The sequence below is a fragment of the Rattus norvegicus genome, chromosome 6, assembly GCF_021556685.1.
Source record: "Rattus norvegicus strain SHRSP/BbbUtx chromosome 6, alternate assembly SHRSP_T2T, whole genome shotgun sequence".
In the NCBI taxonomy this organism is placed as follows: domain Eukaryota; kingdom Metazoa; phylum Chordata; class Mammalia; order Rodentia; family Muridae; genus Rattus; species Rattus norvegicus.
The window spans coordinates 43,173,897-43,196,459 of NC_141539.1; the positions used below are offsets into that span (position 1 = coordinate 43,173,897).

General features: G+C 43.9%; 2 protein-coding genes across 4 annotated transcripts in view; one reads left to right on the plus strand and one right to left on the minus strand.

Moving 5' to 3' along the window:
• Positions 1-2,237: 2,237 nt before the first annotated feature.
• On the minus strand, positions 2,238-6,732 carry Lratd1 (LRAT domain containing 1). 2 transcript variants are annotated; one of them, NM_001127299.1, is given in 4 exon segments: positions 2,241-5,410; positions 5,883-5,981; positions 6,053-6,210; positions 6,423-6,732. In NM_001127299.1, coding segments are annotated over 2 exon segments (963 nt in total). In that variant the 5' UTR covers positions 5,931-5,981; positions 6,053-6,210; positions 6,423-6,732; the 3' UTR covers positions 2,241-4,495.
• Positions 6,733-7,047: 315 nt separating this feature from the next.
• LOC134479342 (uncharacterized) overlaps positions 7,048-22,563 on the plus strand; it is a 148,254-nt gene continuing 132,738 nt past the window's right edge. For both annotated transcript variants that reach the window (XM_087554930.1, XM_087554931.1), the window contains exon 1: positions 7,048-7,256. In XM_087554930.1, the coding sequence (XP_087411056.1) occupies positions 7,172-7,256 (85 nt within the window). In that variant the 5' untranslated portion in view covers positions 7,048-7,171. The remainder of the gene's footprint in view (positions 7,257-22,563) is intronic.

The following is a 22,563-nucleotide window of genomic DNA, read 5'->3' on the forward strand; positions in this document are numbered from 1 at the left end:
GGAGAGCAGGTATCTCCTGTTGAAACGCTTACCAGGTCAGAAAATTTTATAACCTCAGCAGTTCATTCCCATCCTTATTTGTTCCAGTCCCTCCTGACCTTTTCACATTTCCTTTGAATCTTGCTTTTGCTTCTGGTTTTGCTTTTTTGTTTGTTTATTTGTTTGTTTGTTTTTCATTTTCAAAAAGTGAAACTAAACTGGAGGTTGTGGCGCCATCCTGTAATTGCAGCATTCAGCTGGGGTAGGCAAGAGGAGCATTTTGAGGTTGAAACCAACACCCTGGTCTGCACTGAGAGTTGCAGGCCAGCCAGGGTCACACGGTGAGACCCTGCTTCAAAAAAACAAGCCAAAAGGAAAAGAAAAAGAGAAAGAGAAAAATATGGGGCACATGGGTGGTGGGTAGGTGTGTGCAGGAAAACTACGCCAGTACACGTATTTTGTTTGTGCTTGGTTTTAGCCACAGCACGTTGTGCCCAACTGCCCGTGAACTAAGTTAACCGTTAACCCCTGGGCATTCTGCCTCCTGTATTTATAAAATCTTAAGTCACTTTCCATCTGCTCTTTAAAAAACAGTGTGTGTGTGTGTGTGTGTGTGTGTGTGTGTGTGTGTGTGTGTGTGTGTGAATGAAATGTCTAGCTAGTAGCAGAAAGGTATATATGGAATGAATGTTATTATAGACAGGTACATACCAGCATTCTTCTAATAGCTAAAGCCGTTCAGTGAAAATGAACTCGGTTTGAGGTGAAATATTATCTAACTGAAACTCCTTATTTCAAAGCACCTGGAAATCTGTGGCTTTCCATGCGTACCTTTTGTGTATGCTGCACATGGTCTCTCCACACAAATACAAACCAATACATTCAAGGGAAGCCATGAAGAGCCCATAGCTCCACCATGCACAGGACCCAAGTTCTATCTCAGCACCAACAGCAAAAGCAAAAAGCAGCAGCAGGGAGATTTGAGGACATACATGTGGATTAGAAAAAATTAGGGGCCTTTACTATTACTGTATAATCTACTATTAACTTTACTTCAGTTTGACTTTACCTTGTGTATTAGGTGACTTGGTCCTTTAATTCTTAGAGATGCTGGAAGTAAAACAGATGCAATTACCAGAGGAAACTGGAAGATCACGAGGATAACTAAATTGAGCACTCAAGAAATTATTATTTTTTAAATATCAAAAAAACATTTTTCTGACAAATGTCCTTTTTCGAACAAAAGTGTTCATCAAAGACACGGGACATTGAAAGGGGAAAAGATGAATACAAATCATGTACCATCAATGAACTCAAAATTTGCTTCTGTGCCTGGCAAACTATTCTATTTTCTAAACGCAGATTAATGTGTATAATTCTTTTTCATTTGAAAATGCTGACATAAAAGTCACTTAAATTGTTAAATACTGAAGAAAATTTTATACCTATTAATTTAGCTCATTGATATGGTTGATTTTTTTGTTTGTTTTGTTTTGGTGCAGTAAATGCAACTTCTACAGGATTTCTTCTTCAAATGAAAAATGCACACTTGGAAAGGAATGGCATCGGAGGGCTTTATTTTTCAAACGTTTGCCCAGCTCACCTTTCTCATCTGTTTTATTTATTTTGTTTGTTTGCTTGTTTAATGCAGTAAGTTCATTTACATTTTAAATTTCTTTTTTTTTTCCAGGTATTAGCTTGCTTTTCAGATATGCCTCTTAGCAGGGGAGAAAAGGTAAAGGTGGCCTCTACCCTGGTAAGGGCTGAACAGAGGTCAACTTCACCCTCTTCACATCATGGGAGTTAGTACAGAGCTCCCAAGGACAACAAAAACTAATTGTCCCTTTATTGTCCCTTTGCAAATGTTAGAAAACTCATGGCTTAATTCCTGTAACCAATGCAATCTAGAGAAATGGGATTAGCCCACAATAAAACTCAAGCGATCTGTACAAAGAGATCTTTGACCTTAGAAACCCTTTCCAATTCTTTTTTTTATCGATGTTTTATTATTGAGAATTTGTAAAAGTCCACAAAGACCTAGGCAGATCACTCTAGCAACAAATCTATCCCAATCTGATTTTCACTGCTATTAGTTTTCAGCAAGTATAAAGTTTGTAAACCGTTCCCCTCTGAGGGTGGCCCTCTTAGAAAGGGTTTAAGTACCATCAAAGGAATAATTCAGTTTTGGGTGTGATGGAGACTGATAAGTTCTTTTGCCCACTCATTGACACAGTGTCAAGAAGGAGTCCTGTTAGAACCAGTGCTTAGGATGGTGTTTAATTCAGCAGGGAGCCAAGATACAGTAATAGGACACAGGAAAGGATATGTTGTGTGTAGACACAAGAAAGAATTTTGGTTTATGGTCATCAATCTGTCATTTGCCTAAAGAGTAAGTTAGAGAAATAAATGACTTTCAGTTCTCCATACATGCAAAGGTTAAGTTTAGTTGTTACAAAAGTTTTGCTGTTGTATGTGCTGAAAGAAAAGCATAGCAGTTTCAAAAAATAAATCACTCGATTGGCTTCAGAAAAAATACTTTAGTTCATATTTCATTGATTTGACCTTTTGACTCAGGATCAGAGAATGAATCCAGCATGAAAACAAGATGAAATGAAATAAAACAACAAAAATCCCCAGAAAACAGAAACAAACTATTTACCATTGAAATGGCATTTCCCTGTCGGCTAACTTCCATTAGTTTTTATTGCATCATTTTTGAAATGCCAAGAGAGTGGCTTTGGACGTAGTGTTTGCTGTTCAACTAAACCATAGTGTTCAATTGCTTGCGACCATTAGCTAAACACCATTTTCTGATGAACTCCCTCAAGAGAGAATGTATACCTTCTAAAATGTGTCTAGCACATAGAATCAAGTAACGATCAGTTAGGCTGGGGTTGTACCCCTTGGAGAAAAATCCACAAACTCTTGCCCAAAGGAAGGAGCTTCACATAACCTTCACGTTTTGAAAGACACACATTCTGTCCTGCTTCTAAGAGCGCTTCCCTGTTCTCAGAAATAAACAGCAGGACAAGCTACAAAAGAGGGCCCCCGAATCCCATGAACTCTAGATTCCTTTCAAGGGGAATCAAGAGGTGAGGACAAGGGGGAGGGCAATGCAAAGATGAAATGGTAATGATATACAGCATAAAGAAAAGACCCCTCGTGGAACTTGCTAGCAATTTTCACCAAAGCAGCAGACCCTTGAACTGACAAAAATTCAGTATAATATACACACTAATGAACAGCTCCACCGTTGCAGCCCTGCTTTGTAAAGCCAGGAAAAAAAAGTAATAACTATAATATCCCCCAAACAGAATTCTCATAAGAGTTGAGAAAAACCAGAGTGAAAGCAATGTCAGCTAAGGTCTTAGCTAAATTCCACTCCTAATGGCCCCCGGTATTTAAGCTATCATGGATTAAAGCCATGAAAATAAAAATTTCAATTTGAAATTTCATTAGCATGTTGCTAAAAATGATCAAGAGAAGCGTCGACACTGTAGGCTTTGTTGATATCGTTGGAAAACTGCTGTTTCATTTTACAAACAATCTCCACCTCCCCCCGCCTTCTAAGATCTTCTGGTTAGGAAAAGCCAAACTAAAGACACTGGCTAGGCTGTCCTAATGCTGGTTTCTGGAATGTTGTAGATCTTCCCTGCCTCCCTCTTCTTCAGTCCCTCAGAAAACAGGACTCTGTGAGTGAGGAGGGAAGCAATCATGGGCAAAAAGCCTCCTCCTTCCTAAGTTCAAGTGCCCACACACCAGGTGAATTAGCTCCTTTTCCGGAGCCGGCAAGCCCTCCTCTCCCAAAGAAGTGCTTCAGCCATTTTCCTCCCGGGACCCAGAAGGCTTTCTTTCTGGCAAGTGTTGGTCAAGCCGGGGATGGCATCTACTTCCAGTTGTACAAACGGGAAGCCAAACCTATCTAGCTCAGCCGGAAGCCTGGAATGCTTTGTCAGGAGACTCTGGGGCTGGAGAGCTGCAGGACAGTGCTGGGCAGCCTCAGGGTAACCTGGAGTCCCTGAAGTGCTCCCAAGTACACAGAGACAGGCTCGGTTTCATGGGAATTCTGATATCCCAGGACACACCACTCTCCACTCGGGAGTTGAATTGTGTCCCCAAAAGACTAATTCTCACCTCCGTCTGGTCTGTGTGTGCGCATCTGGGGATAGTGGTGACGGTTCCCTGTGACTAAGGATATTTGCCCTGTCTGCTGAAGAGTCACTGACCCTTGGCTCGCTGGAAAGGTAGTGTCCTTGCTCCCCTTTTGCCCACTCCCTCTTTCCCTTCACAACCCAGGGGAGAGGTGCAGGCTGGGTTACCCTGGCACGGTCACCAACACCCGGGCTGTCTTAGGGGTGTGCAGCTGCGCTCGCCCAGTGCGGGGGTTGGTTAGTTCTTGAAGCTTCTAGACGCTGGTCCTGGGCGGGCGCGTTAGGGGGGCGTGGAGTGCAGAACTGCGGGGACTGGAAGGGAGCTCCGGGCGTGGGAACTGGCGCGCCGGGCGGTCCCTCGGAGGCTACTCCTTGTCATCCACAAAGTCCTCAAGCTCCTGAAGCACTCGAAGGCGGCCACTGGCGTCTATGCGACGCTTCTCGCGGATGAGGTCCTCCAGGCTGTGGAACCGAGCCGTATGGACTTTGTTCTCCTCTAGATGCACCTTGAGATAATACTGCTGTTGCGGAGGCTGCGTTCCTGCGGGAACCTCCCCTCCAGCCTTGAACTCGCGCTTTCCAAAGCGGCACCAGGCAGCGAAGCTCTCGGAGTTCGTCCAGCAGATCTCCTCGCTCTTGAGGCCCAGGTGGCCACAGGCGTTCTGCACCACCAACTCGGCCACCAGCGGGCGGTAGCGGTACCAGCTATTCACCACCCGGCCCACGTTGGCCGCGCCCGCCTGGTACAGGCTGTCCTGGCGGATCTCGCCTTGGTGCAGGTGGATGATCTGCCCGCCGCCCACGTAGACGGCCCAGTGAGGGGCTGGCGCGGGCTGCTCGGTCGCCGGCTGTAGCCACAAGAGCTCTAGCAGATCGCCCGGCTCGCAGATCGCGGGCAGCGCAGTGACCGCGTATACACTCAAGTCGGCGCCCTGAGGGCCGCCGGTCACTTTGGAAAAGATGCATTCCTGGCCTCGGAAGGCGGAGAACTGAGTCTCGTTGAGGACGAGCTGGTGCAGCAGGTGGTGATGGTGGCGGCTGGGGCTCTCTGGGCAAGGGCTACAACCTGGAGGGCCCTTCACACCAAACTTGTCCGGCTGCCCGCGTTCGTCCAGGTCCTCCTCCTCATCCGAGAAGAAGTAGGCAACCCCGACTCGCAGCTCGTCCTTCTCAATCCCAGATGGGTCCCCAGTGGGCAACTCGCTGTAGTTGAGGTGGGTGATGCGATCCAGTTGGTTGCCCATCAATGACGCGGCGAGGCCAGGGCCAGGAACTGAGATCTGCCGAGGGAGAGAGGATAGACACCATCAGAGTCCGGAATGACCCTCCTGGTGTCCCCTGCCCAAGGAGTTCAGTTCCCCAAGTGCCTGCAGCTTGTCTAATCACCGGCACTGAAGTCGCCTGCAACAGCCAACTTTGCAGATACTCCCTGGGGGAAAAAAGGGAGGGGGGGGACAGAAGAAAGCACCAGTCTCAGGGGCCAGAGCAGACACTATACCAGCTCAGCCAGCCTCTGACTCTGCCCAGGAACCCTGCCCCGTAACTTCCACAGGAGAAACCGCAGGCGGGCTAGAGAGCATGTAAGGTTCAAGTGGGCGAAGAGAGCGCAGGTTGTGGCAGGGTAGGAGATGGTTACCCAGAAGGAAGAGAAGAGTGTCAAGAGAAGCCCCAAGGACCGAAGCTAGAGCAAGCTGAGCTCATTGTGGTCGCCATCCTCTGCAGCCCACCTACTCGTTTTGGACTGGGTCACACCCCATCCCTTACAGCGCCTTGCACAATGACAGACTGGTTTGCAGGCATTCAATTGACATCAGCAACATTTTGCACACTTGGAGTCCAGACACTGACAAGCTGGTACATACACCCACAATGCTAATGTCATACACCCACAATGAAACATCTTGGAGACCACACACTGGCACTATCTACCCCCAATTCCTACACAATTCCGGACGTATGCCTGCACACTTGCACGTACACTCAAGCACCGGGGCACACCTGCCCACGCAGGCAGGTACACTCTGCCCTCTCCTTGCTTGCCTTCTCATAGAGCCAATCGGACTGCGCCAGGGCGAGGCTGCTAAAATAACAAAGAGACAGGGGAGGCAAGGCGAAACCCATGGTGAGTATTAGTGGTGTGTGTGTGTGTGTGTGTGTGTGTGTGTGTGTGTGTGTGTGTGTGAAGAGGTCTACTTTCAACCCAAAGAGCCCCTTTCCTTAACCCAGCACACAATCCACACACTCGGACGAAGAAAAACCATTTTTAAGGCAAAGAAAGCGGCTTTTCCGTACCCGTGATTTCCCTGCGCCCGAAACCCCAAACTCCTTTTAAAGTCTCCAGGTCCCCATGGGTGCTGTGGAGGCGGCAGTGGCGAGTGGGTCCTGGAGGCGCGTGGGACTGCGGTTCAGATCTATCCGGAGACAAGCAGTGAGGTGAGGTACCCAGAGCGGTGAGGGTGCGCTCCGTGTCTACGCTGGCTTGGGCGTCTGCTCCACCTGGCAAGTCCTGGCTCCACTCGGCTTTCCTACAGCCGCGCGGACGACTCTTAAATCCCCTGAACAGCCGTTTTCCAGGCCCGCCCCGGAACGCGCCCATTGGCTAGGACTCGCCTCCGAGCCCTGCCAATCTGTGCTGGGGGTGGAATCAGGGGCGGGTTTCCTTTGTGCTCCGCCCTGCCCAGCCCCCAGCATTCCCCTGCCTCACTGCTTTGGGAGCGTAGGTGTGAGCACCCGTGGGGAGCACAAGAGGGGCGTGGCTAGTACACCCAGCTGCTCCTTTGCAACCGAGTCCCTAGTAACAGAACACAGTCCGCCCGCGTTCGTGTTCTGTATTCTAAGGGGACAGATTCCAGAAGGAAAGCTGAGTTTGGAGGTGGAAAAAAAAAAGAACACTCTGCGAGGCCACGGCATTGTGAGTGGCTAGGAACCGGGAACCGCGTATTTGAGGCTGCTTTGATGGGACTTCGGAGTCTTGCTTGGCTCCTGGCTGTCGCGCAGTCGCTTCTGTTCCTGTCAGTCACGGACGCCTTAGAAATTGCAGGATGGCGCTCAGCGCCCGTCCTTTGAGCCAAGTGAAAGTGCTGACCCAGCGCCGGCGCCGGCGCCTGGTTTTAAAAGGAGAACCATGTAGGTGTCAAAGGCTACCAGAAAGTCTGAGTTTAGGCAGGCTGGCACCTTCTCTGAATGTGCCTTTGTCTTCAACCTCCCATTTCCTGTGAAAGGGCTGAATCTCAAACGCTAGCTGATATTATTGCACGAAAGTGCTGTCCAGTTCCAGAACTGTCGGAGCTAAGAGGAGTGTGTGTGTGTGTGTGTGTGTGTGTGTGTGTGTGTGTGTGTGTGTGTGATGGAGAAAGTATCCATTAGTGTTTAAAGATGGAAACTCAGTGAATGAAAGCGCTAGGGACCACTGGATGTCACAAGGTGACTTTCTTTCTTAAAAGGAAATTCTAGACAGTTTTCAAACTTTACTGCCTTAAGCTTCGGAAGAGTTAAGACTTTCTGGGTCAGGTCTTCATGCCCTTTTTACATTGAAGGGCTTCTGAGATGACTGTCTGTCTGTCTTTATCTCTGTCTCTCCGCCCTCCCTCCCCCTCTCCCTCCCCCACCCCTCACCCCCCTCCATTCAGGGATTGGTTGACCAGTGATGCAAACTCAGAACACTTCACTTCATTACAAACCTGAACCACATATGTCCCTTAGGCTTGCAGACTACACAGCTGGGTTCTGGGTCTCCTTGGCAATGGCTGACAGGGGATGGGCTTCATTAGTAGTCACCAAAAAGGAAAACTGATCACAGAGGCCACCTTCCCCGTGCCTAGAGGTTTAAGTAGGCAATTTAAATCCCAGACCTTTCTAGAGTATTCACTAATGCCTGATTTGTATCAAATGGGGAAATATCCTGGGATCAGTCAGCAACAACAGCCTTGTCAAAGTTTATAGGAAGTTTAGTTTTTAAATAAACTACACCGTTTGTTGATGGGCTAAATTCTTGTCTCACTATGTGAGAAACAACAACAGCTAAAGCTAGTGTTTCGAAGAAGTTAGTCGTTTGGCCTAAGTTCATAGAATGTGCTTGCTGTCAACCTTTCTCTCCTGGGCTGTCGGCCTGATTCTTTGCATAGCCTTCACCTCCTGTTCAGGTTTGTGTGGTTTTCATAGATATTGTCTGCCTTCATAGAACACAAGTGCAGTGATTAATCGAAGTACAGACTTGATAAGTATTGCTGGAAAAAAAGGACTGATTTTAAGTCAGTCATCTGGATAGTTGTATTTACTCAAATTGGCTGAGAAAATTGGCCAGTGTCCAAGTGCTTCTGTGAATGGGAATGGCACCCTTAGACTCATATTTTTGTATGCTTGGTCATCATTATTGGTGAACTCTTTGAGAAGGATTAGGAAGTGTGGCCAGGTTGGAAGAGGTGTGTCTCTGTGGGTGGGCTTTGAGGTTTCAGAACCCAGGTCACTCCCAGCTCTCTCTGTCTCTCTGCCTCTCCGTTTCTCTGTCTCTTCCCACCTCTCTCTCTGTCTTTGTCTCTGTCTCTGTCTCTGTCTCTGTCTCTCTGTCTCTCTCTCTCTCTCTCTCTCTCTCTCTGTCTCTCTCTCTCTCTGTCTCTGTCTCTGTCCTTGTGCTTGCAGATAAGGATGTAAGCCCTCAGCTACTGCCCCAGTACCATGCTGCCTTCCTGCTGCCATGCTTCCACCATAATGGTCGAAGACTCTAGCCCTCTGGAACTGTATAATCCCCCCCAAAAAACACTTTTATTTTTATAAGTTGCCCTTGGTTGTTGTGTCTCCTTCACAGCAATAGAAGAGTAACCAGGGCAGTCCATATGGAGCTTGTGAGAAGACAAGTTGCCTTCCTTGAAAGTACTAATTACAGGCTTCAAAAGCACCTTTAATATTTGCTATACATAACCAAGAGCTCATTTTTTGGCTAGGAAGTCAAGAGAGTTAGTTGAACACATAATTTCTGAAATCAAGGAGTGTTACTGTTTTTATTATCAGCCTGGCTTTGATATGCAGGGAAGACATCTGAGCTGATATCTGAGAACAAATTAAAGGTAGCTCAGCTCTTGACTTTGAATCGCTGTATTTTTAGCTCTCTATTCACAAGGTCGATGTTGTACACGGGTGTAGCCTAGTGTAGCCTACAGGCTGTGCCGAATACCTGTTGTGTCTCATACTACCTCAGAGTGCAGAGTGGGCAGGCTGCTCTTTGTTTCTTAGTATCCTAATGTTCCCAAGGGTATTTCATGTAAAACATTGTTACTGCGTGGATTTTAAATGCTAGCATGCAGATGTTGATTCTCTCTTCCATCCCCTCTTTTCTGCCAGGTTAACAAATTGATGTTTTATTCACAATAGGGGAATAACTATCCTGTGGGGGTGGGTACTCTGAGTTATGATGAAACAAAGGAAAGAAGGAAGCTAAGAATAGACTGAGGTCTATGCATCTACTTTGTGTAAACTTTGGCAATTACAAAGAGAATTCAGCATTTGGAAATGGTCATGTTCACCACAAGATATCATTTGTAAATTGTTTTGTGTTAATTCTCTAAACTCCTGTCCCCTGCTTCTACCTAGAAGAATTGCGGAGTCATCAAAACTAGTAGCAGATAGTTGCTAAAAACTCAACTGGAAGCCAACTATGTTTGAGCTGTGCTTCGTTCGATATTGGGAAGCTGACTGTGACTGTCAGTTTCTCATCTGCAAAAGGAGAGATAACAATATTGTCTGCCTCATGGAGCTGCTGCACATTTGTGGATATGAGCACAGCGACCAGCACACAGTGTCTTCATCAGTACTATCTTGTTGGTATTATTATTATTGGTAGAAGCAGGGAGAGAATCCTATGCTTCAGTTATGGTAACAGCTACAGCCTAGGTGTCCGAGGCTGTCCCTAGCCAGGGTGTGGAATTGTTTTCAAGGTCTTGGGGAGTCCTGTGAGCATCCTGAGCAGGTCCACACCTAGATCTCTGTGCATTTGTATATGTGAACTCTGGGCCTAAGAATACCTGCTTACAGATTTTGAATCATTTCAATGAACAATTTCAAGTGTGAGTAATAGGAATGGTGAAATCTTAGAGAGACGTAAGAGTCATCTATCTAAATGTCACTCTTTCTCTTAGTGTCATCTCCTTTCTTTCCCTCCTTGTTCCTCCTTCATCAGCAGAGGAGAGCTTTTCCTTCATATTTTACTGACTTAGCCCTTGGGTCCTTGGGTCCTGGAGTTTTTGGATTAGACTGTCGTCATCTTTCAGCTGACCCTGGGAGAAAGACACAGGAGTGTGTGTTCTCCCTGAGCACTGATTTGTATCATTGTTTGCTAAGCAATGCTTTTGTTCTTAATTATCTGCCCTACTTTTAGCATGTATCACTTAGTGAAATAAACTGCCCCATATCCTGTCCTTGGCTTCCTTAGGCAGTTGGCACACTTACCCTGATCTGTATTGAAGAATACACTGTAGCCACTTGGGAGGTGAGCCTGTACTATAGCTTCCTGGAGCCCATTGCCCTTTCTTTACGGCACTCTACTAAACACCAACAATGCAGTGTGGGGGGGGGGGAGTGAGAGGAAGACATTCACTCTCAGACTGATCTTCTGAAAGGTTAACATGATCACCCAAGAACTTTTCTTTTCTGCTTGGGCAAGTGGAGAGGATACATGTTGAAAAATACTAAGATCTCATAGATGGAAACATCTTTAGATGGGAAGAGACCAGGGTTCCAGGGTTCCTGAGTGGCTGCGTAAACCAAGTAATGTCCCTTCACAAACTAATGTATTCTTTGGCTTTCGTAGAAAGACATGAACTGTATTTGGTGAAGACTCTGGAATATGTGTGCTTATCTGTAATGACAGCTACTCTATATGATTGTTCATCTCAAAATAAGCTATGTTTTTTGCCTTTTCTTCTGTTAATATCTTCTTGTTTTCAAGATCAACATACCTTGACTACTTGTAGCATTTCAGCAAGTTCACATCATCGCGATGAACTCCAGGCATTAAACAGTTTCAGTTTTGATTAATGGTGGTGCTAATGGTGGGACTTGAATTTAGGTCTATGACACTGGTCTGTGACAGAGCTCCAAAGTTTAAGGAATTCACAATGCCTACATTGTCCTCATTAACTCCCATCTCAGATCTCCCCTGTCTGCTCTCTAAATTCCTGTACTATCCCTGTGACTCACTTAATCACACTCACTAAATATCCCATCTGCCATCTTTTTTTCTAGTTACATGAATGGTGGGGTAACCTTATAGTGAAGAATAACAAGAACCCTGCTTTCTGCACTTGTTTTCATGTATCAGTACTCAAATGTTCTACTTTTTCTTAATTGGCCTCCTAGGATTTGAATTTTTCTTCCACCATTTTTTGTTATTTTTGTTTGTTTGTTTCTCTACGATTTCAGTAATCATCTACAAATGAATGTCTGTATTAAACTATCTCTAGTAACATCCAATCATTGAATCCCTACAGACTCCTGAGTACTCTCCAGGAGAGCCTTCAGCAATTGTGTGTTTAGTATTCCTGCAGTATTTGAAAATGTCTTCACTCAGAATATCGCTTCCTGTCTGTTCTCTAGGACCTAAGACATACATTTGGCAGGAGCAGTGGTTCTAACATGACATGTTAGTAACATGTGAGCCTCTTTTTTTAAGGCATATAATTTCTTATTTAATGAGAAAACTTGTAGCACAATGGCCCAATAAAGATTACAATAGAGAACGGAACTTTCATTGTTCTTATTTACTTAAACAACGTTAGTTTTTTTTTTTTTTCTCATTTGGAGTCCAGTCATGGTAATTCAACTTTTATTTTTTTTTCTTACCAACTTTGGCCTTTTCTCTAACCTGCATCTTTCTTCAGTTACAGAGTAAAGGATTTTAGAACACATTAAAGAACGAAACTTTAGAACTATGATTATCATCAACTACATGGAAAAAGTAGGACCCAGAAGGTGATAGCTTCCCAAAGCACAGAGTTATTAGCTAGAATTAATCAAGAACTCGAGCACTTTAACTGGCTTTGAAAGGGAAATGCTCATTTTTCTGTCCTGCTAGCTTGGCCTTGTTTTATTATACAGATGTGCCTTAGAACAAGTCTGCAAACTTTTTTTAAAATATATATATATATATTATTAACTTGAGTATTTCTTATTTACATTTCGAGTGTTATTCCCTTTCCCGGTTCCCAGGCAAACGTCCCCCTAACCCCTTCCCCTCCCCTACTATATGGGTATTCCCCTCCCCACCCTCCCCCCCATTACCACCCTCCCCCCAACAATCACGTTCACTGGGGGTTCAGTCTTGGCAGGACCAAGGGCTTCCCCTTCCACTGGTGCCCTTACTAGGCTATTCATTGCTACCTATGAGGTTGGAGCCCAGGGTCAGTCCATGTATAGTCTTTGGGTAGTGGCTTAGTCCCTGGAAGCTCTGGTTGGTTGGCATTGTTGTTCATATGGGGTCTCGAGCCCCTTCAAGCTCTTCCAGTCCTTTCTCTGATTCCTTCAACGGGGGTCCTCTTCTCAGTTCAGTGGTTTGCTGCTGGCATTCACCTATGTATTTGCTGTATTCTGGCTGTGTATCTCAGGACAGATCTACATCCGGGCCCTGTCAGACTGCACTACTTTGCTTCATCCATCTTGTCTAATAGGGTGGCTGTATATGTATGGGCCACACGTGGGGCAGGCTCTGAATGGGTGCTCCTTCTGTGTCTGTTTTAATCTTTGCCTCTCTATTCCCTGCCAAGGGTATTCTTGTTCCCCTTTTAAAGAAGGAGTGAAGCATTCACATTTTGATCATCCTGTCTTGAGTTTCATGTGTTCTAGGCATCTAGGGTTATTCAAGCATTTGGGCTAATAGCCACTTATCAATGAGTGCATACCATGTGTGTTTTTCTGTGATTGGGTTACCTCACTCAGGATGATATTTTCCAGTTCCAACCATTTGCCTACGATTTTCATAAAGTCATTGTTTTTGATAGCTGAGTAATATCCCATTGTGTAGATGTACCACATTTTCTGTATCCATTCCTCTGTTGAAGGGCATCTGGGTTCTTTCCAGCTTCTGGCTATTATAAATAAGGCTGCTATGAACATAGTGGAGCACGTGTCTTTTTTATATGTTGGGGCATCTTTTGGGTATATGCCCAAGAGAGGTATAGCTGGATCCTCAGGTAGTTCAATGTCCAATTTTCTGAGGAACCTCCAGACTGATTTCCAGAATGGTTGTACCAGTTTGCAATCCCACCAACAATGGAGGAGTGTTCCTCTTCCTCCACATCCTCGCCAGCATTTGTTGTCCCCTGAGTTTTTGATCTTAGCCATTCTCACTGGTGTGAGGTGAAATCTCAGGGTTGTTTTGATTTGCATTTCCCTTATGACTAAAGATGTTGAACATTTCTTTAGATGTTTCTCAGGCATTCAGCGTTCCTCAGCTGTGAATTCTTTGTTTAGCTCTGAACCCCATTTTTAATAGGGTTATTTGTCTCCCTGCGGTCTAACTTCTTGAGTTCTTTGTATATTATGGATATAAGCCCTCTATCAGTTGTAGGATTGGTAAAGATCTTTTCCCAATCTGTTGGTTGCCGTTTTGTCCTAACCACAGTGTCCTTTGCCTTACAGAAGCTTTGCAGTTTTATGAGATCCCATTTGTCGATTCTTGATCTTAGAGCATAAGCCATTGGTGTTTTGTTCAGGAAATTTTTTCCAGTGCCCATGTGTTCCAGATGCTTCCCTAGTTTTCCTTCTATTAGTTTGAGTGTATCTGGTTTGATGTGGAGGTCCTTGGTCCACTTGGATTTAAGCTTTGTACAGGGTGATAAGCATAGATCAATCTGCATTCTTCTATATGTTGACCTCCAGTTGAACCAGCACCATTTGCTGAAAATGCTATCTTTTTTCCATTGGACGGTTTTGGCTCTTTTGTCAAAAATCAAGTGCCGATAGGTGTGTGGGTTCATTTCTGGGTCCTCAATTCTGTTCCATTGGTCTATCTGTCTGTCTCTGTACCAATACCATGCAGTTTTTTATCACTATTGCTCTGTAATACTGCTTGAGTTCAGGGATAGTGATTCCCCCTGACGTCCTTTTATTGTTGAGAATAGTTTTAGCTATCCTGGGTTTTTTGTTATTCTAGATGAATTTGCAAATTGTTCTGTCTAACTCTTTGAAGAAATGGATTGGTATTTTGATGGGGATTGCATTGAATCTGTAGATTGCTTTTGGTAAAATGGCCATTTTTACTATATTAATCCTGCCAATCCATGAGCATGGGAGATCGTTCTATCTTCTGAGGTTTGTCTTACCTGTGGTCCCGAGGCTCATGTTTGCTCGTGGGGTGCTGCCTACGAGCTCTCAGAGGTGGCAGCAACCAGGAAGATCTGCGCCGCCGTTTCCGGGAGCCTCCATGCACCAGGGTTCCAGATGGCGTTTGGTGTTTTCCTCTGGGGTCACAGATGTGGGCAGAGTGCAGTCTCTTCTGGTTTCCCAGGTGTGTCTGCCTCTCTGAAGGTTTAGCTCTCCCTCCCATGGGATTTGGGTGCAGAGAACTGTTTATCTGGTTGGCCCCTTCAGGTTCTGATGGTGTCTCAGACGCAGGGGACCTGCTGCTCCTGTGCCCTTATCTCCAGTAACCCAGAGGCCGTATACAGTTTCCTCTTGGGCCACGGATGTGGGCAGGGGTGGGCAGTGTTGGTGGTCTCTTCCTCTCTGCAATCTCAGGAGTGCCCACCTGTCCTGGCGGTGAGCTCTCACCTGTGAGCCTTTAAGGTCGATCCTGGGTTGCTATTACACACACTGCACTGTGATTTCCTCTTGTTCCCATCTTTATCCAGTTTCCACTCAAGGTGTGTAGACCTTTAGTGCCAGCTATTCTGTTTATGTCCCCTCAGCCCATTCTAATCAAGACCATCCTTTATGTTCCTATAAAACTCTGTGTGGATTGGCCGTAAGTTGTCAAAGACATCAAAACTCTTTCAAAACCAATTCATATTATAGGTGGATTTTCTATTTTATTTTTTTTCCTGGACAGACTAAGGAATGCTTAAGGAAAATTTCCAAGAATAGTCAAATTTGCATGACTTCTGTCAAACTTGAATAAGGCTTACTACCTTCTGGAACTTCACAGAATTGACCTGAATCAATGCATGCATGCATGATTCAGTTTCTGTTTTAAGCACCAAAGTTTCAGTGTTTGTGTTTATTTCATGTTTTACTACTTTGAACACATTAATGTGTGTTCAAACCCATCATATATATGAAATTAGAACATTGAAATACAAGAACACTGGCTATGTGCTGTGTAGCATTGGGCTTTCAAATGATCCTCCAACATCAGTATAGCTGAGAAAAATGCAAATTCTCCATACTGAGGATGGTTCTGTAGGTAAGAGTGCTGTTGAGCAACTATGAGGACCTGGATTCAGATCCCTAGATGCTGCACAAAAATCCAGCCATAGCCTTGTATAATTGTAGGACTATTATGGGAATTGGGGATGGGTGGGAAGGGATGGTGAAGAGAGACAAGGCTTGTGCTGACCAATCAACTTAGTTGGGAAATGCTCCACGTTCAAAAGGAGTCTCTGTTGCAAAGGAACAAGCTAGATAGCAATAGAAACTAACTGATCCTTTCCTCTGACTCTACAGGGGTATATTCATGTGCACATTTGCACACACATATATGTATAGATAACACACACATGCATGCGCATCCACACACTTTTAGAATTCTTTAGCACAGTGCTTTTCATTCTATGGGTCATGACCCCATTGGGGGATTAATGGGAGCCTTTCACAAGGGCTGCATATCAGATGTTTTACATATCAGATATTTACCTTATGATTCATAGCAGTAACAATATCACAGTTATGAAGTAGCAATGAAATTAATGGTTGGTAGTCACTACATCATGATGGACTGTATTAAAAGCTTAGTGTTAGGAAGGTTCAGAACCACTGGTCTAGAGAAAAAGGTCTCAGAATCCAGTAATTGTTTAGTCACCAGACTGTATGTCTCAGCTGGTCCCCAGTATTCTGGGACCCTGAAAATGTAGCTTTAATGCTAGTGAAGGAATGGACTTGCCAATAAAGGGAGAGCAAGGAGAAAACGAGTTGACACTTCTTTCTTTTCCATGTCCTCTATATCAGCTGCCAGCAGAAGGTATGGCCCAGATTAAAGGTCGATCTTCCTACTTCGAGTGATTGATTGAGTTAAGAAAAATTCCTCTCAGGTGTACCCAGCAAGTTGGCTTTTTTATTTCCAGTTGTAGTCAAATCAGCAACCAAGAATAGCAATTACACCACCACCACCACCAGCACCACCACCACCACTACCACCACCACCACCACCACCACCACCACCACCAACAACAACAACAACAACAACAGCAACAAATGCAGATTCTCAGGCTCATTGCCAACCCACTGAAACTCAGCCTCAGGACTGGCTCTAGGAAGATGCATTTTAAATAGCATCATAGGCATGCTGAATAGTGTTTTATAATCACCAGCCAAGTACGAGTCAGATGTAAGACATTGGTTTTTCACTCTCTAGTTCAAGGACTACCCTTCTAGGAGGTGGCCCCTTAAAAAACAGTTGTGATTTTGCTCTCCAATATTTCTGGTCCACTTCAGCAAAAGTGGGAGGCATTTTAGACTCCTTTATCCTAAACTGAATTTAAAAGATATCAGTTTGCAATGCAAATCAGCATGGCAGGTTTGGGCTTTGTTCTTTCCCTTTGCAAGTCCCTTCTACATTGTTCTTTCTTGTCCATTGGCTACTGCATCTGAGTGTGCTGCAATGGTGCAGGCCCTTTAAAGGGCCCATATTTGTAATGATCCTTCTTCTTCTGTCGTCAGTGAGTGTTATCTGGGAGTCAAGAAGAAGGTTAGCACAAAAGAATTAAATTGGCTATATTTGCGACCGGAGCCATGGGTCCCTCCATGTGTACTCTTTGGTTGGTTCCTGGAGCTCTGGGGGGTCTGGTTGGTTGATGTTGTTCATCTTATGGGATTGCAAACTCCTCCTTCGGGTCCTTCAGTCCTTCCTCTAACTCTTCCATTGGGGACTCATGGCTCAGTGCAATGGTTGACTGCAAGCATCTGTCTCTGTATTTGTCAGACTCTGGCAGAGCCTCTCAAGAGATAGCTATATCAGGCTCCTGTCAGTGACGTGAAAAAAAAAGAGAGAGAATTAAATTGGCAGTCCTTAGCAGCCAGGGTTCCCCCCACCCCTTGTTTCTTTCCTTACCCTTTCCCTCCCTTTCCTTGTCTTTCTTTCCCCTTCCTTCATCTTTCCTTTCCTCCCCTCTCCCCTTCTCACCACTTTCCTTCCCCTCCTCTCCCCTTTTTTCCCCTCCTCTCCTTTCTTTCCTCCCCTCTCTCCTCTCCTTCCCTTGTCTTTCCCTTTCTCCTTTCCTCTCCCTTCCCTCCTCTTCTTTTCCCTTCTCTTCCTCCCCTTCGCACGCCCCTTCCCTTCCCTCCGCTTTTCCTCCTCCTTTCCTTCCCCTTCCATCCTCTCACCCCTCTCCACTTCAGCTTCCCCTTTCCTTTCCCACTCCCTGCCTTCAAGTTAATTCCTTTGCAACCTAAACCATAGAGTAGGGAGTCTCTGGCGACTAACTGCGTTAGTTATCGGCAGAGATACTTTCCTGCTAAACAAAAGTGGCTAACTGGGTAAACAACGAAGAACACGGGGGCTGCACGGATGTGCGCTTTACTTACTCATTCATGTTGTTTCCTTATGCCCTGGGATATTTTTTTAATTCCCCATGATGATTTGTTTCTTGCTTAACATTTATCTTGCTCATAATGATATATTCATATGCTTTCAAGATGTCAAAAGTATGACTCTAGCCAGAGACAGCACATAGTTAATACAGCTTCTATTTAAAAACATATACTTAGTAACTACTCCTACAAACACACATTAAGCCTTTGTCTACTTCACCAAAGTCAAGCAGCTAAATTCATGCGAATGCTCTTGTTCCTGCTCCATCATTCCTCCAGCACCGATTTTCTCTTAACTTCCTGGTGTTGGTGCCTTTGCCTCTGATCCAAACCTCAGAGCTTACTTTTTTTTTTTTAAATCACAAAATGGCTTTAGCAAAATGGTTCTACTTTTCCATACATAGTTTCCAGCTGTGATCCTGCTACTTGATAATTGTATGACATTGTATAAAATACTTGATTCCTCATTCATCATACCTATGAAATACAGAGAATAATATCCTTCCATAAGAGCCTCTGATCAACCTTAAATGTGAGACTATATTCATTTATTTAGTGTAGTGTCTGCATCAGAAGAATGACTCAGTAGGTATCAAATCCAATTAAAAAATTCTGCTTTATTCGTCTTTTACAAATGTCTGTATTATCACTAATAATAATGATTAATGATAATTTCACAGTGGAGAAGACACATCCATGTTCTCTTTGGAGCCTTCATAATATGGACAGAAAATGTTAGGACAAGAACAAATGCAGACTAAGCTAATGAAAACCAAGTATTTAAAAGCACAGAGGAGCGAATTATCAGCTGTGTAAGTGTTCAGGTTAAGGCTGTTTTGCAAGGAGACTCTACAAAACAGGGCATTTCTGAGCTTGAAAGAGTAGAAAGGCACAATGTTTTGAAAGAACCAAAGCTCAGTGTTAAAATTTGATTGTGTTAAATTCCCAGTTGGGAATGCAAAGAACACTCCACCTACACGAAGGACATGTTTCTCCATGGAGTAAGCTGTCTGTGAGAGTTCTTGGCTGTAACTTGTGCTCTTTGCGCTCTCCCACACCTCCTCTGTCACATAGGCTTAACCGACTTTCTGGGTTATGGGACATGCAGGTAGGTCCTCACAAACCTTCACTCTTGGACATCTAAATCTCTGGAACTGTGAATTGAAAAGTTTATAATGTGTTCTAGATATAGTAGTCTATCATCACTACAAGAGGGTTTTATATTAAAGAAAGCCCCACATGTAAATAAGTGGATGATTCTGTATGGTATATTGTTGGTTCTGTGTGAGTGAGAAGTAGGCACAGTCATGAAAGAACTGTCTGGGATCCCGCTTGTCCCAAGTTATACTGGAATTGTAACATCAGAGGCCTGGCATTACTAAAGGATCATTGTCAAGATGACAGGAGTCTTAGTCACTTCAGGATACAGTAACAAAGACCACGGGAGAGGTTAGCAACAATAAAGGCTTATTTTGGGGAAGAAACTGGAATTCAATATCTCATCCTGCTTGGGTATGAATCCATTTCCTAGTTCATAATCCATCATTTTCTTGCTATGTATTTACCCATGGAGGAGTTGAGTTCTCTATCCTCTTAAAATGACAATAATCCAATCACAAGAGCCCTCCTTTTCATAATCTAATTATTCCACCCTCCCCCAAAGCATGTCATCTGAATTCAAAATATCACTACTCTGGAAATTATTGTTTCAATATAAGAATTCTGCATGACCATAAATGTTCAATTGGCAGTAGCCTATAAACCAGTCTTACTGGTCTATAGAGGAGTGTGTGTATTTGCAATCTATGTAGAAAATATAATTACTGAGGATAAGTGACTGTGTGGATAATTGGGTTAATGGGATAAGTTCGGAGAGTGAGTGGCTTTGAGTTAACTTTTCCCAGACTCAAATGCTGCTCCTTCAAAATATGGTTTTGCTCTTATTTTTCTTTTCAAAATATGATCCAGCACCAGCTCCTTGTGTATATATTTCTTCCATGTTTCTCCTACTATTTAACAGGGCAGCCTCTTTAACCACCATTTAAAACTCAGCTTACTTTCTCTCTGCCACCACTGTGGGATACACTTCTTAGATCCTGGTTATTGCAACCTTTTCACATGATACAGGCTCTGACATTTCCACTAAGTCTATCCCTGAAAGGAACTCTAATTTTACTTCTTGGAAAACTTTGCCTGTCCACAAAGAGTGATGCTATGCTCTTCTGTGTCTGACTTTTGGGTGGCAACATGCTCCTTCCTGGATAAAGGAGGAGACTGTGTGTCCCCACCTCCTGGATTAGCATTTTAACCCTCGAACCTCATCACTAGGAGCATGAGCAGAACTGCAGACTGACATGTATATCACTTTAGGACACTGGGGAGCTTCCCTTATTTTCCTCCTTCTCTCCCTGCATTTTGAAAGAAGAACTCCAGTCTCATGAGGTTGAAGGATGGAAATGATTGAGAAGGAAGTTTCTGATTTATGCTTCATGCAAGTGCCCAATATCAAAACAGCATAGGAAACCTTCTCTGTTAACTCCTGCCCTTTGGAGAGCACTTATGATCACAGCATGGTGTAGTCTAACATGAACAATTAGACTCTAGTTCTTGGTATTTTCTTAGGCAAATTAAATCATGGATCCTTTAAAAAGAAGTCACATTGGCTTTCTTGATTCATAAATACAACTTGTGTATATTTTATATATAAGCACAACTCACTAACAGATTGTATCACTGGAGTACCATATGGATATAATTTAATAGAATCATCCATGTTTATCCTCTAATGAAACGATTTCCTGAGATAGGTGGTAAGTTGATACCTAAATGTTAGCTTCACCCCATTTCCAACTTCCTGCACTTTAAATATATCAATTTATCGTCTTGTGTACTTGACTTTATATCTTTATTTCAGGTTAGAAAATGGATAATGTTAAGTATAGCAGTTTGATAAACTTTCTTCATTGGGTTCTACTGACGTATACTTTGCATTCATGAGTAGAAGGTAAATACAGGGAACCGAGCTTGTCTACTTCTGACCACTAAGCTCATTTGGGTGATGCAGCCATGTACCAGAACCTTCCAGCTATGCAGAAATGCTAGCCTAAATGATGGCGATAAGTGTTCTTGTGGTTCCATGAGACTAGGCCTTGTTTTACCCGCCTAGTTTGTAACAGTGTCTTCTGTTATGTTTTTCTTTAAAATCTGTGTTAATGAATGTGATGCCACGAATTTAAAATATGTACAGACTGTCCCTTACCCTTGTGCAAGGTTCTCAACATGTAGGTCATGAATCCTTGTAAGGTGACTGCACCTTTCACACGGGTCATCTAAGAGCACTGGAAAACACAGATGTTTACATTATGATTCAGAACTACCAAAATTATAGTTATGAAGTGTCAATGAAAATAATTTTATGGTTGGGGGTTACCACAGCATGAGGAACTGCATTAGAAGGTTGCAGCATTAGGAAGATTGAGAACCACTGCTCTTGTGGATCTTCATCAAAAGGAGATATCTTAACTAAAATAAATCACTAATGGTTTCCTCCTGCCCTACTCTTTATTTTACAAGGAAATCTCCGTGCATCCACATGGGACTTCCTTTCCAAAGGCCATTAACTGTTCAGGGAAAACACTCTCCGTTGATTATGGTAAATGTGTACTCTTAAGATTTTGAATGTATTGCCTTTTTTTTGCTATTTTTTTAACCAATAAAAAGGACCAGGCAGCCCCACATGTGGCCCATACATATACAGCCACCCAATTAGACAAGATGGATGAAGCAAAGAAGTGCAGACCGACAGGAGCCGGATGTAGATCGCTCCTGAGAGACACAGCCAGAATACAGCAAACACAGAGGCGAATGCCAGCAGCAAACCACAGAACTGAGAATAGGACCCCCGTTGAAGGAATCAGAGAAAGAACTGGAAGAGCTTGAAGGGGCTCGAGACCCCATATGTACAACAATGCCAAGCAACCAGAGCTTCCAGGGACTAAGCCACTACCTAAAGACTATACATGGACTGACCCTGGACTCTGACCTCATAGGTAGCAGTGAATATTCTAGTAAGAGCGCCAGTGGAAGGGGAAGCCCTGGGTCCTGCTAAGACTGAACCCCCAGTGAACTAGATTGTTGGGGGGAGGGCGGCAATGGGGGGAGGATGGGGTGGGGAACACCCATAAGGAAGGGGAGGGGGGAGGGGGATGTTTGCCCGGAAACCGGGAAAGGGAATAACACTCGAAATGTATATAAGAAATACTCAAGTTAATTAATTAAATAAATAAATAAATAAATAAATAAATAAAATTAAAAAAATAAAAAATAAAAGAAATAAAGAAAAATAAAAAAAATAAAAAAGGACCAGGCATAAAATTCAGGAGATTTGAGTCATTCTCAGTTGTAATATCTCTTGAATCTCTTCCCTTGGAACTCTCCTTCCCATTGATTTAAAGAAGAGTCTGGCTTCACCCTGAAGTCACAGTATTTGGAGAAATATCCTAAGGTCTTTTGAAGATTGAAAGTTACTAGGCATTCTATGGACTTGGGCATCCATAAAGTAGATGTCTGAAGCATGGTATGAAACAAGAAGGTGGACCATGGGGAAATTGAAGTCAAGGGAAATTGATATCAATCCCTGAATGGCTTGATATCTGTGGAAAAGGAATATCATAGTGCATAGAGGAACTGGTGAGAGTTCTTT

Coding starts and splice junctions, on each gene's coding strand:
- Lratd1 (XM_087553128.1), bottom strand. CDS start 5,374: ATGGGCAACCAACTGGATCGCATCACCCACCTCAACTACAGCGAGTTG.